Source organism: Podarcis vaucheri (assembly GCF_965113315.1).
Source record: "Podarcis vaucheri genome assembly, chromosome: 1".
Lineage (NCBI taxonomy): Eukaryota > Metazoa > Chordata > Lepidosauria > Squamata > Lacertidae > Podarcis > Podarcis vaucheri.
Genome location: NC_138759.1, coordinates 133371143 through 133390495, shown reverse-complemented (window position 1 = coordinate 133390495; position 19353 = coordinate 133371143). Strand labels below are relative to the sequence as shown.

Here is a 19353-nt window from a genome sequence, read left to right as displayed (position 1 = left end):
CCAAATGTGGAATGTATTTATTTATATATATTTACTTTTTCAGCATGTACTGGCTGACTCCTGTGGGGTGACTTGGGCCCATTCTGAACCAGCTGAAATGCAACTCTTTCGGGAGTCCAGCACTGAAGTTTGAGCAACTAGGAAGGCTCAGGGACCATCACTGAAATCAGTCGATTTGGATGCCCGGGAAATATTAATGGCTTCCTGCTACCAACCATAAGGGGCGAGACTCAACGAAGGTGTTGCATGCATATGATGAGTTCCACTCATGTAACGGAATGAGGTCCCCCTGTGCATCCTAAATCTGCTCTGGAGGGTTGGAGGAATCCCCAGAACAGGTTTATTTTTTCCCCCAAATACTTTTTATTGCTTTTTTGTAACAACAAAATAAACAAATAAAACAAATACTCTTACATTCAAAAATTTGTATGTCTTCTTATTTACCCCACGCCTTATTGCGCCCGGACTTCCTTCCATCCCTTCAACGGTTTTCATATCTCAAATCTTTTCTTACAGTTTCTTATTTACACTCCGTCCACATCACAAGATTTACATTAATCCTGCTACAGTTTTTAAATTCTTACAATTACTCCGTGTATATTCAACAAATTTACTCCAATCCTTTTCGAACTTTACTTTTCTTTTCGTTCTTTTCGTTCTGAATCTTATAAGTCAATTTCGCCAATTCTATGTATTCAAACATTTTTGTCTGCCACTCCATTAAAGTTGGGATTTCCATTTCTGAGCCACTAAAACTCTAGCAGCAGTCGCTGCGTACATGAATAGTCTGTAATCTTCCTTTTTAAATTCATCCCCTGTTATCCCTAGCAAAAATGCTTCTGGTTTCTTTGGGAAAGTGTATTTAAATGGTTTTTTCATTTCGTTATACATCATGTCCCAATATTTTTTCATTTTTTCACAAGTCCACCACATGTGAAAAAATTCACCATCTTTTGTTTGACATTTCCAACACAATTTGTTACTTACTCTATACATTTTTGCTAGTCCCCAGAACAGGTTTAGAGGGTCCACAGGGGAAGGAGAAGGGAAAGGTCCTACTGGGCATGCTCCACTAAGCACTACGCTGAATTTCACTCACAGTCTCTGCCTGCTGTGTCACTTTGGCTTCAGCTGCGTGATAGTATTCTCAGATGCGGATTGGGCGCGAGAGAATATTGAACAGTGATTCTGTTAGGTAACGATGGATGAACTTTAGCAAGAGGAGGGGAGAAGTACTTACGTACTGGGACTTGTCCGGGGCTGGAGCCGCTATGATATTTTGTAGGTCACCCATGAGCAGCGAGTCAAGCTCTTTGACTCCGATATGAGCATGAACTACACTGTCTTTTATAAATATGCTGGTACCTCTGAGCATAAAAGAGACAAACAGATGCAGGTGTATATAATTCCGGGTGCAGTGAAGTCTCCTGTGTGCAAGGGGGGGAAACCTAATTAAAGGGAGCATAAGAACTCAGGAAGAGCCCTGCTGAATCAGACCCAGTCCTGCACTCTTGAAAAGCTCTTGAATTTACCGCATCAGAAAAGCAAACCTCCAGTTGTTTCAAGAGCATCACTGGCGGCAGATATCAGGTGAGCATGCTGCCTGAACAGCAGGTTACAATGGTCTACCAATTGCGCAGGTAAGCATTCTAAAATGTGACAGCAATAGGATGGTTTCATTTGTGAAATAAGCGCAGGCCCTTAAGGAGGCATCGCTGCATGTTAAACATAGCTCCAGTGTAATATGTTCCCTTCAAGTGTCATAACAAAGAGAGAGGCAAACTAAATATTGCATGCAAATGAGTGAAAAGGGGCTCAAACAGTTTTTTTAAAAAAAGAGAAAAAACTTGGGATGTTAACATTTTTAGTAAAGAAGCAGCTCTGTGTGAAGTACTTAATCCTTTCCCCACCGGTTGTTTTTCTGCTCAGAATTAAGTCCTTCAGCATCTTTCCCCCACTGGGATTCTAGATGTGTATCTGCCATCATAAATATAGATGCAGCCAGCAGGGAAAAAATTAATCATTTTTGTCCATGCCCTTTCTTGGCTCAAATCTCAGCCTGCTGAGGCAGCTTTTAATGTAATACATATAAAAAGGCTTGGGCTTTGTTACTCACAATTGTGTACAATGTTCAGTTTCCCCAATGATATTGACTGGATTCAGGTGTTCAGCCCATGAAAGCCACTCCATTTTATACTGCAATTAAATTTATCCACTTGCCATTGTGAGGGAAAGAATGTGAGTGGCAAGGGAGGGGTAGTCATCATAGAAATTGCAGACATTATGTCATCTTAAAGTAAAGGTAAAGGGACCCCTGACCGTTAGGTCCAGTCGCGAACGACTCTGGGGTTGCAGCGCTCATCTCGCTTTATTGGCCGAGGGAGCCGGCGTACAGCTTCCGGGTCATGTGGCCAGCATGACTAAGCCACTTCTGGTGAACCAGAGCAGCGCACGGAAACACCGTTTACCTTCCCACCGTAGTGGTACCTATTTATCTACTTGCACTTTGACGTGCTTTCGAACTGCTAGGGTGGCAGGAGCAGGGACCGAGCAATGGGAGCTCACTCCATCACAGGGATTCGAACCACCAACCTTCTGATCGGCAAGTCCTAGGCTCTGTGGTTTAACCCACAGTGCCACCCGTGTCCCTTATGTCATCTTAGGACTGGCTAAAAGGTTTACGAGAGGACGGACAGATTCTAGAGGTGTGATTTACTCACCTGAAGTAGCCCATGATGAAGATCGCCACAGCCAGAGAGCAGAACGAGATGGAATACCCAACGGTGTACATGACATAGAGGCGTTCAAAGAATTCCCTCTGGAGGAAACAGAAGATGTTCCAGGATTTTCTCCTTCAGCGCACAATTGAGAAGTTCTAAAATACGTCCTTTAAGAGAATCCAGTCTGGAGCTCAACTCTTGTCATTTACAGACCAACACAATCCTATTCTGCATGGGGGTAAAGCCAGGATTGTACCTGCAACCCCATTGTGTTACCCGTTCTGGGAAGGTATGCTCCAATCCGTACGGCTGTTGTATGATGCTAAATACTTTCTATGCATTGTTTTGGGGTGACCAACATTTCTTCTGAGTGTCCCCTCCCTCACGGTGGTGTTGGAGATTTGCCATGTCCTGGAGAATGACTGAAAGGTGACGTTTCTCAAGTCATTGTAGTTTCTGGGACAGTTTACAATATTTAATCGTTATCAAGATGTATGCACCTTCTCCTTATAGGGCAATCTAATTGCAAGAATTAAGACTAAAATAGACTGAGCTCTTCCCACCCCCTAATTTATGGATTAAAGGGACCCCTGACCGTTAGGTCCAGTCGCGGACGACTCTGGGGTTGCGGCGCTCATTTCGCTTTACTGGCCGAGGGAGCAGACGTTTGTCCGCAGACAGTTTTCCCGGGTCATGTGGCCAGCATGACTAAGCTGCTTCTGGCAAACCAGAGCAGCACATGGAAATGCCGTTTACCTTCCCGCCGGAGCGGTACCTATTTACTTTATCTACTTGCACTTTGTGCTTTCGAACTGCTAGCTTGGCAGGAGCTGGGACCGAGCAACAGGAGCTCACCCTGTCGCGGGGATTCGAACCGCTGACCTTCTGATTGGCAAGCCCTAGGCTCTGTGGTTTAACCCACAGCGCCACCCGCGTCCCTTAAAATTATGGATTAATTAGTAATAAAAGCCAGTTAGGTTCCCCAACACTCTCAGCACTAAAACACCCTCAAGCACCCACAGCTCTGCTCCTTTGCTGGTGAAAGAGCATGTACCTTTCCTGGGCTGCTTTCTGCTTGCAGGAAGTCAAAGCATTCTGAATAATTAGACCATGTCCGGTTCAAACTTTGCACAGAGACCCACGTTCCATTTGAGCTACAGTGTCGGAAAGCCAGGCCTGCAAGAGAGAAGAGGCGCTTCCATGAGAAGCTTCTCCCCAGCTAGGTTTTGTGTAAGATAAAATCCAACGTGAAGCATGTTGCTGGTACCTTTGTGATTGAAGTCATATACATATGGAGGGCACGGGACAGCTAATGTTTTCCCCACAGACCCCCTGGGCCAGCAGATCAGACCATCCCATTCTGGGAAGCAGTTGCCTTCTGTAGGGGGAAAGCAGAAATAAACTGCAAATGAAGAACATGAGAAAAAGCAGGAAAGAGCACAGTGTGTGATCCTCTGGGGCGGGGGGTTTAATGCTTTCAAAATTACTTCCCTCCAAATGAGGCAAGAACAGAGCATTTTCTGCCTAAACGGAAGCTAAAAATATTCTCCAATTTGTGTCACGAATCAATGTGAGCATTCAAGCAGCTCAGATTTGAAAGAAACAACTTTTCATATTTCATGCAGTTACAACAGCACATATCTTTGGGTCATCTTATTTTGTTCTATGGCAATTTAACAACTGGTCCCTGGATCCTGCAATTATCATCTGAGGCAGCAACACAAGAATGGGCCTTTTCTGTGGTGGCTCCCCACTAGTGGAACACTCTCTCCAGGGAGGCTTGTCTGGCACCTTCATTGCATATTTTTCAGCACCAGGCGAAAGCACTTTGGCTAATTAAACAATCAATGGCCTTTTAAACTGGGGGAGTTGCTGTTGTGTGTTTCTATGTTATGTATTTTTGTGTTTTTATATTGTAAACCTCCTTGTGATCCTTGGATGAAGGATGGTAAAGCAATTCAAATAATTAACAAACAAACAAACAAATAAATTAGTCAGAGTGAACACAAATTCCAAGAATGGTCTCACATGCTTCTAGGTTGATACTGCCCCCAGAAAATTGCTATTTCCCCTGGAATTAAGTAAGTTGATATACATTTTCAGTGGACTGAACCAAAACCGTTGCCTCAGGATAGGGAACAGAGACCTGGAACAGACTGACTGCCGTTATGCATTTTGTTAACAAAAGCCTCAGCGAAGAGAAATATAAAACAGTTTCAAGATATAGATAAGAAAAAAAACATATTCTACAGACTCTCTCTCTCTCTCTCTCTCTCTCTCTCTTCATGCTTCCCTCTGTTTCTTCTGCCAAATATTTCCCCCAATTGATTCTCACTCTTTCCATTTCTTCCAATTGTTAAGCGGATGCTCCTTCCTTCTATTCCTCTAGCTTCACTTTATCAAGTCTTTGCCCAGTTGTTAGACAATGAAGTTGCTGATTGCTCTTCTGTCCCCTGTCTCCCAGCCCGCCTTTCTCTGAACACCTTCCTCCTCCTCCTCCTTCTGTTATCATTATTTCCTGCACTCTAATGGTAATTGAAGCTATAATAGTATTTTCCCATCCAACCTTAAATCTGCTTTAGAGTTTCTTCCTTTTAGGGAGGGGAAAAGCTCTTAAAGCTTGTTTTGGCTAACTATCATCTCCCATTTCCTTTATTTTAATTTGAAAATGTAGTTTTATCTTGGTGTTTGGAATTTATTATTATTTCACAGTGCAGTCCTGTGTGTGTCTACACAGAACCACACTCTGCTATATTCATTGGGGTTCGCTCCCAGTTTGCATAGGAATGTAGTCTCAGGTCCTATTTATGTATGCGACGACAGCGGCAAGAATGTTATATGCCCAGGGATGGAAGGAGAAAGAACCACATTGAAATAAGAATGGATATTGAAACTGATGAACTATGCCGAAATGGCGAAATTGACTGGGAAGATTAGACACCAAGAGGACAATAAGTTTAGAAATGAATGGATTAACTTTATAGAATATATGAAGGAGCATTGTAAACATTTAAAAACGTTAGCAGGATTGGATTAGCACTTGTAATATATTCTGATAAAGGGTATTGAAAAAGGAGATTTAATAGATTGGATAAAAATATTTAGTCGCAGAAAAGAGAAGAGACCATTATTGGAAACTGGGGAGACGAATGGGGGGAAGTCCGGGGGTCGGAAGAAACCCTATAAAGGTATTGAATTTGTTATGGATTAATGCAAATACAGTGGTACCTCGGGTGACAGATGCTTCAGGTTACAGACTCTGCTAACCCAGAAATAGTGCTTCAGGTTAAGAACAGTTTCAGGTTAAGAACAGACCTCCGGAACGAATTAAGTACTTAACCCGAGGTACCACTGTAATACTGTATGCTAAAATTTTCTAAAATAATATAAAAATAAAAATAAAATAAAAGGGAATGTCGTCTTACTCTCTTTTGATCTTCATTGGACTGAAGGTGATTTGGGGGGGAAGCACCTCAAACTGCAGTTTTTGTCAAGAAACGACAGGCATGTTGTAGCTAACATGGTGTGAATGAGGCTTTGGAAACTAGCAGTGGGAGCACATTGGATGCAGAGTAAGCAAGAATGTGAACAAGACCTTAGAAATGCTGCCTGGAACGGGACGGGAAAAGAAAACAAGTTATTTAGAAATGCCACCTCCTTCTTCCTGTAGCAGAGACGTGATATTTAGTTCGCACTGAAGTTTGGCCTCCAGGAGACGATAAATCTGGTCCTCCATTGTAACGGTGTCATCGAAATCATCCTGTCAAACACAAACCCAGACAGAAATAAGGTTAGTGAAGAAGGATCTTCTTTTAGGAGAGAAAAGAAGGCAAACAAGCGAAGCTTTCATATTTCATCGTGGCTGCACTATTTGACACATTTTAAAGTAATAAATACCCTGAGCTTTGGCCATGGTTAAGACACCAGGACTTTACATAACCTGATCTGCCTTTGATTGTGTCACCTCAGGTTTCCTAGTAACAGTTCCCAAATTTATGAAGAGGCAGACATTTCAGCTTGTTCCAGCAGAGCCAGTTACTTAAGAATCTGCTTCATGTGCTTTCTGCTCTGCAACATCAAAGCAGTGCCAGATCTACACAGTGCCAGATCCCAGTACGTTTCCGAGCACGATTCAAAGTGTTGGTGCTGACCTTTAAAACCCTAAACGGCTTCGGTCCTGTATACCTGAAGGAGCATCTCCACCCCCATCGTTCAGCCCGGACACTGAGATCCAGCACTGAGGGCCTTCTGGCGGTTCCCTCATTGCGAGAAGTGAGGTTACAGGGAACCAGGCAGAGGGCCTTCTCGGTAGTGGCACCCGCCCTGTGGAACGCCCTCCCATCAGATGTCAAAGAGATAAATAATTACCTGACATTCAGAAGACATCTTAAGGCAGCCCTGTTCAGGGATGTTTTTAATGTGTAACGCTGTACTGTTTTTAACACTGATTGGGAGCCGCCCAGAGTGGCTGGGGAAACTCAGCCAGATGGGCGGGGTATAAATAATAATAATAAATAATAATGATAATAATAATAATAATAATAATAATAATAATAATAATAATAATAGTTATTATTATTATTTTGCTATAGTGGGCAAAGGCCTGCAGTGACAACTCCCTCTCTTACAGGTCTGTGTGCCCCTACACTGTGTCCCCCCCAATCTGCCAATTGGGACACAGCAAGCCCGGGGTGGTGGGGGTCCTTGTCATCTGGGCAGCCCAGGACCTCCACTCTCATTGCCCAGACTTGTGCCCCAGGGAGGTCACTTTGATTTGACTTCCCGCCACCCATGCCCGCTCACCGTGGGCCTGAGATGCTCTGCCGCCTTCGCCAGGGAGGGGTGGGGATCCCAGTGGAAGCCAGCTCCTGTATGGGGGCACCTGGCTGTGCCCCTCAGAATTTGGTATCCAGGGCCAGGACCCCCCCCCAAATAGTAACAAATGTTACTATTGCTAAATGGGAAGAAGCGGAAGGATTCTTATTGAAAAAAAGACTTCTTGTTTTGGATAATGAACAGAGATGCTTGCCTGACCCTCCACTTAAAGGGTAAAGGGACTCCTGACCATTAGGTCCAGTTGTGGCCGATTCTGGGGTTGCGGCGCTCATCTCACTTTATTGGCCGAGGGAGCCGGCGTACAGCTTCCGGGTCATGTGGCCAGCAGGACTCAGCCGCTTCTGACGAACCAGAGCAGTGCACGGAAATGCTGTTTACCTTCCCGCCAGAGTGGTACCTATTTATCTACTTGCACTTTGATGCGCTTTCGAACTGCTAGGTTGGCAAGAGCAGGGACCGAGCAATGGGAGCTCACCCTGTTGTGGGGATTTGAACCGCCGACCTTCTGATTGGCAAGTCCTAGGCTCTGTGATTTAACCCACAGCGTCACCCACATCCCCGACCCTCCACTTACAGTACTGCAATAAATGAGGACAGCAAGGTGGATCTGAGCTTTCTGAAGCAGTGGGGAGAAGACCCTTCACTTTGAAGAAACTTGGTCGTGGTAGATTATTATTGCAGTTTATTTTGAGCTAATCCTAGGAGGAGATGGAAGACACTTTTGAATGTAAAAAGGGTATTCCCACCAGCCTTTCATTTTGGTATGGAAAGCTTAGCTTTTTGAGCCTTTCACAGGCAATATACCATTATCAAGTCATTATGGAAAGGGCAGTTTCCTTCTGACAGCAAGCAGAAAACACAACACCTTCCTCCAAAACTGCCTGTGAGATCATGTTTCCACATCACACACCCCACTCCCCACCCCGGCTTTCTATTCTAGATTTAGGCTTCATCCTCATTGGGGATGGATGAGTCAGCCGACTGCCAGATTGTAATTATTGAAAGGTTTGGGCAACTGTTTCCCTTCCTGAATTTACAGGTCATGGTTGGACTGCTCACAAACGCTGCAGGGGCCCTCTTAATATAAACAATGCTTCTAAAATATTTGTTGGAGAAAGTCTCTTAATGGAGTCCGGCTTCCTGGTTTCTTAAGTCCCAGGGAAAACGAACTGCTTGACCTCCTGCTTGCCAGCCTGGAGCTGCTAGCTGGAAAGCACAATAAGCACTGCGGATCTGCCCAGGCCAACAGAGCTGTCCTCTGACTCCAGCACTGGCAAAAATCAATACTGTATTAAGCAAAGGCTGCCAAGGCATATGTTAAATACTTGCAGACAGCAAGATAAGGCAGAGGAGGAAAAACGGCCCAGAACAGACTCATGTTCCTATGAAATTCTCTTGATTTATAGCACCTGTCACAAAGCAATTTAAATAATGCCACAGAGAGAGAGAAATATTTACATGCACGGGGTTGTGAGTTCAGCCACAGTCACTGCAGGGCCTCTGCTAATAAAATATCAAGGGGTGGGGAGCTGACTGGAGTGTTTGGATGTTGTTAGCTGCATACTAAAAATGTCGCCTTTGTCTGATGTGAATTAATCTAAAATAACTACCTTGGTTTCACGCTCCATCACTAACCTAGATTAGAACTTTCCATCTCCCTCAAGCATCAACTCACTAATGGGGAAGAAGCACCCATTTACAGTGGTACCTCAGGTTAAATACGCTTCAGGTTACATACGCTTCAGGTTACAGACTCCGCTAACCCAGAAATAGTGCTTCAGGTTAAGAACTTTGCTTCAGGATGAGAACAGAAATTGTGCTCTGGCGGCGTGGCGGCAGCAGCAGGAGGCCCCATTAGCTAAAGTGGTGCTTCAGGTTAAGAACAGTTTCAGGTTAAGAACGGACCTCCGGAACGAATTAAGTACTTAACCCGAGGTACCACTGTATCAGCTAAGTGATTCTGAGTAAGCACTATAAGAGTAAAACACCTTTTACTTCTGGAATGTGCAGCCGGTGAGCAGTGGCGTAGCGTGGGGGGTGCAGGGGGGGCCGGCCGCACCGGGCACAACATCTGGGGGTTAGGGTTAGGGGGCGCAAATCCATGAGTTAGGGGGCGCAAATTACTTGCCTTGCCCCGGGTGCTGACAACCCACGCTACGCCACTGCAGGTGAGTTTTACTGTATTCGTGCAACTTGGAAGGAGAAGATAACCACCAGGATGAGTACAGAGTGGCCTCTCGTGATGACAAATCAGTGGCGCCTCCCAGCTTGTGTGATACAGTTAAGCGCGCTGCTAACTCAGCCACCCAGCTCCCCTAAAGGGAGGCACCACCACTCCTCACCTGGGAGACCAGGAGCCCCTCTTTGTCTAGACCCCTCATGTATCACTCTGGCCTGCTTCTAATGGGATCAGCATACTAGGAGGTGGAGGGGGGAGGAGTGCAGTATGGGGTTGAGCTAGATGACCCTTGTGGTCCCTTCCGACTCTACAATTCTGTGGTTCTACGAGGTGTGGAGGGGACTCCATTTAGACTCCTTTCTTTAGTCATTTAGACTCTATGGATGTTTCTAAGGGCTCATCCAAACTTCCTGGACCCACGCCAGCAGCAAAACATACAAGGCGCCTGGCTAATTTCTAACACTGCACATCAGTGTCCAGCGGTGGACCTCAAATTTCAGCAGCGCCCTGTGTGAAGCCAAAATTTGGTGCCCCTCCCTGCCTCTTGCCTTCCATTCTACACAATAGTTGCGGCACCCCAGAGACTTCACACCCAGTGTGACCAAACCAATCACACTCCCCTAAATCGGCCCCTGCTGTGGCCTTCCTGACATTGTTCCCACTGGTCCCAGCCGGCAGCATCAATAGCTAAGGGTGACAGAAATTCAAGTTTAGCAACATCTGGAGGGACACAAGTTCCCCATGGCTGCATTAAATGCAACTCTGGGTCTCTCTCCCCCCTCGACAAATTTCAGGAAGGCTCCTATGGGAGGGGATAGCAATTCATGCTGGTAACTGGGCAGGACCCCTAAGTGTCAAATGGGGCATGAGATTTATCCTTCACACACTTGGAACAGCCCTTGGATGGGGCAGGGGAGATTTTCACTGGCAACCATGAATATTCCTGCGTTTGTAGGTTACAAGCTGTTTTCTTAACACGCTTATTAAAAGATGCCTGCCCCACATTCACTTTTTCAGGTATCAGAATTGCGAGCAGTGCCTTCAAAACACATGAAAATTTGTTTCATGTGAGTAGTCCACAACATCCAGGCTCCTGCAGGCGTCTGAGATGGAGACAATTTGCCTTCAATCTGGCCTCAAAGCCAACAATCCAATTCAGTGCCAGACAAGCTACAGGTGGGACAGAAAGAGCCAAATTCTAAACCAGTCTCAGTACAGTATAGAGCTGCTTACATGAACAGCAGCCAAGAATATCTTAAATCTTGAATGGTTCTTTAAATGCTTTTTAAAGGAACAGAAAATCTCACCTTGAGTGCACATGCAATCCTCTAGAAAAGACTGATTTACACTTAATGGTTAAAAAAACACAGATGGCAAAGTATAGCACAGAATACCAGCCAGCATTCCAGCAAAACAGCAAGTCAAGCTCCCTTTCCGACAGAACCCGGAGCTGAATCACTCTTGACTCAGAAGACGAGGAGGAGGACTAACAGTAGCAACCGAGAACATCTGGCCAAAACGGGACAAGTCACCGATGCAACAGAAATGAGGATTCCCAGGGAATCTCGCTCAAACGAGTAGAATCCTATTTACCAACAGCATCAGTTTACAAATTTTGCTGCCTGAAAGGGGTTTTTCAATCCCCCATTCCTTGGCTGAAAATCCGTGTAATGAAAACTAACATAGCTGTGAGCGCCTCCTGGAGGCGTTTCAAATAACCCACAAACTTTCAACCAGAATACTGATTTGGAAGGATTCCGAGACCCGTTTAAGGATTCAACCGCACAGGAAAACATCGAGAGATGTATTTTCTATGAAACTAATGCTGGGGGTCTAAGCAAGTTCCTATCGCGTTTTCTTATAGCCCCATCCTTGGACGGGATCGAATCCTGCGCTGTTCCAATGCAAAGGTTGGCTTTGCGCGTGGCTCATCTTGAGGATTCGCTTGCAGTGAATGCCCGACCCCGCTGGAAGTTGCAAACGCTCAGTTCGGCAAAGCTCGCTCGGATCTGGAAGGTGGAACTACCCAAACCGTCTCTTCCCACCCGCAGCCGGGCAAGACAGGGCAAGTAATGGGGGAAACTGCGCAAAGTTGGGAAACCCAGACCTTTGGCTAATGAAGCTTTTAAGCGGTGTGTCGGGTGCGGGGGGTTGTTTTTGTTTGGTGTGTCTTTTTGTGCTTTTATATTGTGAACCGCCCTGTGATCCTCGTGTGGCGGGAGGTGTGGGAAGTTAATAAATAGTAATAGTAGTAATAATGATACTAATACTACCTGTGCCGATGCAGCCATAGCCAGAAAGCAGCCGCTCACCGCCAGGAGTCCCCAGGAGCCTGGCATCCTGCGCGCCACCGGAGAGCAAAGTTGGAGACGCTTCCGGGCTCCGAGCAAAAGTCACGTCGAATAAAAGGAAAGCGCCGAGGAAACCCGATGGCTAAGATGGGGAACCCCGGAGGCAAGTTGCTAGTCCCTCCCAAGGCCGATCCCACGAGCAGGTCTGGGCTTCTTCTGCGGGGAAGAATCGGCGCAGCAAAGAAACGAGACCCTCCGGCTGCGGCGGCTTCGGGTCCTTCCAGTCTTCCTCCTCCGGTCGAAAGAAAAGGCTGCTGCTGCCCAAAGCCTAGCCAAGGGAGGCGCACAGGTGCGTTCAAGATCCTCCCCGCAGAGGCGCGCAAATGCGCTGAGCGCCAGCAACGCGCGTCCGGCAAGCGGGAGGCGGCTGCGGATGCGCGCGTTGCCTCTCCGGCTTTCCCCTTTCCTAGACCGGGGGCGGGAAATCCGGGTTTAGGATCCCCCCGCGGCGGGTTTTCCTCTGCTAGCAATTAGCCAGCCTCCCGGGATAAGAAAGGCGACCCTGTCCGGGATCGGGAAAGCCCTGGCCGAGGAGTGCCGAGTAAACGTAGAAGTCAAGGGATACGACCTAAGAGGATGGTAGGAATAAAATGGGCAGCGCGCACCATGGAGAGGCGCGTAAAGACGCAGTCTCCCCTGCAAGGAGCCCGCAGGATATCACATGGGCAAGGCTGCCTCTCCACCATCCCTTTGGGGGGCACTATGGGGTCGTGGGTCTCTGCGAAGGCGGGCAAAGCTGGAGTGGAGGGTGGGCAACACAGGAGTCCTAGAAAAAGGAGCACAGGAGCAAAACAAGTGCAAAATGACTGCGCACTGGGGCAGGGGAAAACCCGAGCTTGTGTGTGTGTGTGTGTGTGTGTGTGTGAGTGAGAGAGAGAGAGAGAGAGAGAGAGAGAGAGAGAGAGAGAGAGAGAGAGATTTTGTTTTATGGCAGTGCCGGTTTTACCTATAAGCTAAACAAGCTGTAGCTTAGGGCCCCACTCTCCTGGGGGGCCCTCAAAAAAATAAAGGGGGAAAAACTGGATGTACATTTCCAAAATATAAGATAAAATAAATATTACTTTGATAAAATACATATTTTGTTATGTGCAAATGGCTTTAGATACCTATCAGGTCCATAAATTACCATATAGCATATATTCAACACAAAAAACAGCGACAATTTGTTGTTGACAAAGAACAGCTGGACATATGAAGGTCCCATTGCCTTCAGTTGCTTAGGGCCTCATCAAACCTAAATCTGGCCCTGGTTATGGGGTCAGAAGTGGTTAACTGACCAGGAAAGAGATCTTGCAGTCTTCCTAGATAGCTCAGTTTAAACATGTGGCACCTGTGAAAAGGGTAAATTACATATTAATATAATTTGCAGCCAACTTGCTTCTCCAGCATTCATCCTGATGGGCTTGTACAGAGCTTAGGTGGTCCAGTCCTTGCTTAACTGGTTCATATGACACTGAGCATTCAGCCGGATTGGGTTGTGAGGTGTTTACACTTCTTCCTGCTACCCATCACATGCTTTTCAATGCATTTCTTCATTACGTTCCACACCACAAAAAGTCCAGGAATTTTATTTTTTTATGTTGGGCTTTCAGCACTAGGTCGATAGAACGCTTTGATCCACTTCAAAAGTGCAAACCTTCCAGTATACGCTTGAATCCCTCTTGCAAAATCATTTACAATCTGGAGTCACCCTAGGAATGGTATTGCTGCACCTCCAGAAGGTATGGTAGAGTTTTAACAGGTGCATAGAATGGCAACTAAAATGGAACAAGTCCCTTATGAGAAAATTTAAAAGGGTTTAGAACTTCTTAGTTTGGTGGCATACAAAAGATGAACAAGTTAAATCTGTAATGAAACACTGGGTGAGAGAGATCTGTGGCATAATATTCAATTTTCAGATTGGGAAAAGTTATGGAAAACTGACTTAAAATTCATGGCTTGTTATACGCTGAAAGAAAATTATATGGAAATGATGTACCAGTGGTATTTGACCCCTAGCAAAAAGGGACGCAGGTGGCGCTGTGGTCTAAACCACTGAGCCTTGGGCTTGCCGATCAAAAGGTTGGCAGTTCGAATCCCCGCAATGGGATGAACTCCCGTTGCTCAGTCCCAGGTCCTACCAACTTAGCAGTTCAAAAGCATGCCAAAAAGTGCAAGTAGATTAATAGGTACCATTCCGGCAGGAAGGTAAACAGCGTTTCCGTGCACTGCTCTGGTGTCGGTGTTCTGTTGCACCAGAAGCGGCTTTGTCATGCTGGCCACATGACCCGGAAAAATTGTCTGTGGAGTGGACAAACGCTGGCTCTCTCGGACTGTAAAGCGAGATGAGCGTTGCAACCCCAGAGTCGTTCGCGATTGGACTTAACTGTAAGGGGTCCCTTTACCTTTACCTTTTAAGCTAATAAAAATGTATAAGAGAAGTACAAATACTTGCTGGAAATATAGAGAGAAAGGAGGTGCCTTTTATCACATGTGGTGGTCATGTAAGGTAATAAAAGCATTCTGGGAAATGATATATAATGAACTGACAATAATGTTTAAAATAACTTTTGTAAAAAAACAACACCAGAAGGTTTATTATTAGGAATTATAGGTACCGATATACCAAAGGAACAGAAAAGACTTATGTACGTGACAACAGCCGCATGGATGTTATTAGCCCAAAGATGGAAAGAAGACAAGGTCCCTGTCAGAGAGGAATGGCAAATTAAGCTGTTGGGAGTCCGCCAAAATGGCAAAACTCAGGAAACCAAGACAACAAAAACTTTAAGAATGGGAAAAATTTAAAATTGACCTACGAGACCACTGCAAGCACATAAAAGCATTAGCAGGATTTTAATAACACTTGTAACATAGCCAACACTGTGGTTAATATGAAGAGATACAGTACATGGATTGTGAAATAATATGCAGATGAAGATGTTGACAATTGGACTCATGGAGGGAAGGACCAGGAAGTTGGGAGATTCAGAGAAATCTCAATATAAGGTTATATATTTGGTATTGTTATAACTTTTTGTTTGTAAAAATATATATATATATTTCCAAAAAAAGAGAGAACTTCTTAGTTTGGGGGAAAAGCAGGGAAGGGCATCATAAAGTCTTAAATTATGTATGGTCTGGAAAAAGGAGAGCTGATAAGTTTTTCTCCCTCATAATATCCCCTGGAGTCATCCAATAAAGATGAATTTTTGAGAGATCCAGGGCAGGAAGCACAGTACATCTCCACACAACACAATTAAGCTGAAATTTGTGACCACAAAGATGTAGCGATGGCTGCCATATTACTTCAAAAGGAGATTAGACAAATCCATGGAGAATAAGACTCTGAATGGCTTCTAGGCATGATGGTTATCACAGAGGGAGACCATGGGCCTCTGAATACCTGCTGCCAGGAAGTACAAGCAGGGAGAGTGATATTGCCTAACCCCCAATTTCCTAGAGGCATCTTTTGGACCACAGTGGGAAACAAGAATGCCAGACTTGATAAGCCTTTCACCTGATCCTGCAAGGCTCTTTATCTTCTCCTACCTCAAGGTAAAATTATATCCCAGCTTCAACTGCAAGCCAACCTCTTAAGATGGAAAGATCATTATAGAGTCACCTAATTAGTGGCATACATTCCACCTGAAGGTTGACTCCTTATTAATGCAAAAGATGAATGTTTAATGCAAAAGTCTCTGCAAACTTCAAAGGTGTCTGTGACATGAATTTCCAGAGGGGGGTCATGCAAAGTTTCCTAGGCTCTGATTTTGACTTTGGAGTGAAAATGGTATATGAAATCCACATTTAGGAACCCTAGAGCAGTTGTATGTAAAGAAAACTCCCACTGGCTTTTTGTTCCCAATGTTGATGCTATACAGACACACACACACACACACACACACACACACACACGATTTTTCATTACAGTCACTAAGACTTAAGATACGTTAAGGGCAGAATGGAAAAGTTGAGATTTTGTAATATACAGTGGTACCTCCGGTTATAAACGGGATCCGTTCCAGATGCCCAACCGTATCCTGAAATCTTTGCTTGTTCTGTGCATGCATGCATGCATGCGGTGCTGTAGAGCGCTTCCGTGCATGCACGCAGAGCACTTTTGCGCATGCGGCAAACCCACTTCTGCGCATTTGCAACCCAAACGTCCACTGTAATGGTTAGGGTTTTTAGTGCACACCAAAGAAAAGTAAATTAGAAAGAATCTGCTTATATATTCAATATGCTAGTTTGCAGACATGTGAATGGCTCCAAGTATCAAACGTCCAGGATCAAAGTACAGCTTTTTTCTGGAAATCATGGCTCAGAATTACCTGGCACTTCAACATTTGCACATTGGTGAAGAGCATGCAGCTATGGCAACATCGAATGTCAAGTCCTAAAGCTCAGTGGTGGCTTCTGTCCAGAAGATGAGGTGGTGGCATAAACAATGCATATAGACATTTCCAAAATATGTTTACACAGAAATGAAGGAAAACAGTATAAAATATAATGGTTGACGTAGTGCCTTTGCACACATCTGCAGTGGAGTTCTTCAAACATCCCTTGCTTTGTTCACCGGAGTCCATCTTAAGGCAGAGACTGAATTGTTAGTAGGTTCAGTTGGTATGGCAAATACATCGTTGGGACGTTTCATCGACTGTCGGCATCCTTCAGCAAAAGTTTGATGAGCAAATAAAAGAGCTCAGACAGAGGAAATGGTGAATTTTCAAAGTGGACCAGAGAAGGATGAAATGGGAAGTGGAATTAAAGAGGACACAGAGACTTCGGAGAAAAATTGGGACAAAGGATTGCCAGAACAAGAGCGTGAAATGGCAGCGCTAGTGGCAACAGATTGTGAAATTCAAATGTCCTTTGCTTTTGTCATAGATACTAGAGAAAAATAGATTTGACGTCTGTATACTAGTGCCTAACATAGGATTCACCCACCTGGTGGCCTCTCCAGATGTTTTGGAATACAATTCCCACCAGACTGGAGAAGGTTGGCTTAATGCATCATTTCATTAGTTAAAATTAACTTTGTGTCAGGAAAGCACTTAAGGCTAGATTCTTAGAAAGATTTTGACATGTGTTTTTATTACAGCTGCCATCATTGTCTGCTTCATAGAGGCTGTCAAGCGGAAATACATTTTGATGTTTTAAAGCATTCTGTAAATACTTTTCTCAGAAGTAACTGACTCATATTTTAATATGTCTTTACGGTATCTGTCAGCGCCCACACAAACTACAAGTGTACATTTTTTAAAATGAATATCATGTTCTGGTTATTACAGTGGCACCCCCGGCTGTGAACATGTTACATTCCAAAGTCCGGCCGCATCCTGAGGAATTTGCAACCGGAGGACCACTTCTGCGCATGCGCGAGCGGTGAAACCTGGAAAAATACTTTGCATCCTGAAGTTTATGTATCTAGAGGGATATGTAAGCGGAGGTACAACTGTACAAGCAACTCAGGTTCTCCCACCCCAGGAGTTAAGCCAAACCCCATCTTTCCGAAGCATATTGTCACACGGAGACAGTAATGAAATAAAAGCAGAAAGGTACAGTAGGTACTCTTTATTTCCTGCCTATGTACAATTTAGTAAATGAAAGAGCCAACATAATTAGTTTAGCATGACAATATCATAAAAATACATCCATAACCAACGTAGGGTACAAATATATACATTATGATACATTAAATAAGTGCTTTCAATATAGTTTACAGCTAGTGTGCAGTATTTAAAGGGATTGATTCTACTCCTTCCCCATTTTGTGGCATCTTAACATAAATGCAACATTCCCCGGGGCCTCAACTGTTCATACACAGTACAATGCCATTTCTTGCACGTTCCAGAGAAGCATGGCCTGCCATTTACAGACTGAACTATACAGACAATAACATAAAAAGGCAAAAAAAAAAAACTCAAACAAAATCAAATGGCCCATTCTTATTTTCCCCAACAAAACAACAGTTAACAGAACACGTCTGCTCAGTAAGTTGTAGACAGTTATTTACTGTTACAGAGTCATATGTGGGATCCACATGGCAAGAGTAAAAGGAACCTATTGCACCGTCCAAAACTTGAACACTGTACAACATAAATGCTTCTAGAAAATACTGCTGTGCTAGCACCTGATTTTTACCCCCCAAAAAACAGGCCAGGAATTTCACAATAACCCGTCAAGTTTCAGGTGCTTGGCACTAAAGGTTTGAGGCCTGTTCCCGTTGGGACAGGTAGACTGTTCTTCAAAATCTCCTTGCAGCAATAGAAGTTAAATGCGTAACAGGAAATATTTAACAACACTCTACATATAGGAAATGCAGGTGGTCAGTACTGGAGAACGTGAAATGGAAAGGCCAATTTAGAAAAGAAAAGCTAAGCTAACCTAGTCAAACTCAGCTGCTTTGTTTTTAGTATGTTCCTATGATGATGCAAAACCCGAGCCCACCACTTCTTAACGAAAGTTACAAAAAGAGGCCGTCAAGTTTCAGCTGTTTGTCCATCCTCAGCCAGCAATGATTGTGCTAGTGACCAACCTTCATCCTAGAGAGATATTCATTACAGACTCTGTGTGCAAGTGTCTGCTTATGTGTACAACAGAGTGAACAATGCTATAGGTCAGGGATCATGTTTTCATTGTTGTATGCTAAAAAACAAACAAAAGTACACCGGGAAGAAAAGATGAGCTGGATCTCTTGTCTTAGCGTGTTACGTTTCTCCCTACAGGGTTTTGTTTTTTTAACACGGACACGCTGTGAAGTTAGACGGCCACCAGCTCATCTTCAGTCTGAGGTGATACTATTTCAGGATTCCACCATCACTTTCTGTTGTGTGTGCAGACCAGGCCTCTGAATCAATCTCTCTCACACTATGCATTTTAACAAATCCATTGAACACTCCCACGCCTTGCCCACAAAAGCTCTATCCGAAGTCAGCATCTGAACAACCAGCAGTATGTTACTTGTCGGGATAAGACCATGGAAATGCGGAAATGCTCCAGGAACCCTGGTTGTAACCGGCACACATTTTTAGACATGGGAAGAGCTGGTGAAAATGCTTTTCATTGGTGAAGTCAATGCGATTAGAGACAAGTGCCTCTCGAATGCCATATCCCTGCCTTTGCAATCAAAGAAAGCTTGTCTTCCTCCTCCTGCCCTTAAAGCACTTGCCATTTGATTCTTCAGCACAACCACTAAGCTAATAGCAACACACAGCTGACTTGGTCAGCATTAAGCAGAGGTCTGCTTCTTAGGCTGGAACGAACAATCATTTGTCCACATTTC

At 44.6% G+C, this 19353-nt stretch overlaps 1 protein-coding gene across 3 annotated transcripts in view; it reads right to left on the bottom strand.

Annotated features, from left to right (window-relative positions):
- The window catches only part of PTH2R (parathyroid hormone 2 receptor), a 49399-nt gene extending 36468 nt beyond the window's left edge, over positions 1–12931 (bottom strand). The window contains exons 1-6 of one of the 3 annotated variants that reach the window (XM_082192440.1): positions 12009–12931; positions 6375–6480; positions 3988–4098; positions 3775–3896; positions 2721–2818; positions 1241–1427 (exon numbers count right to left, since the gene is read on the bottom strand). In XM_082192440.1, coding sequence (XP_082048566.1) covers positions 1241–1427; positions 2721–2818; positions 3775–3896; positions 3988–4098; positions 6375–6480; positions 12009–12074 — 690 coding nt within the window. In that variant the 5' untranslated portion in view covers positions 12075–12931. The remainder of the gene's footprint in view (positions 1–1240; positions 1428–2720; positions 2819–3774; positions 3897–3987; positions 4099–6374; positions 6481–12008) is intronic. The other 2 variants (XM_082192441.1, XM_082192442.1) reach the window with 2 other exon arrangements.
- Positions 12932–19353: the final 6422 nt, after the last annotated feature.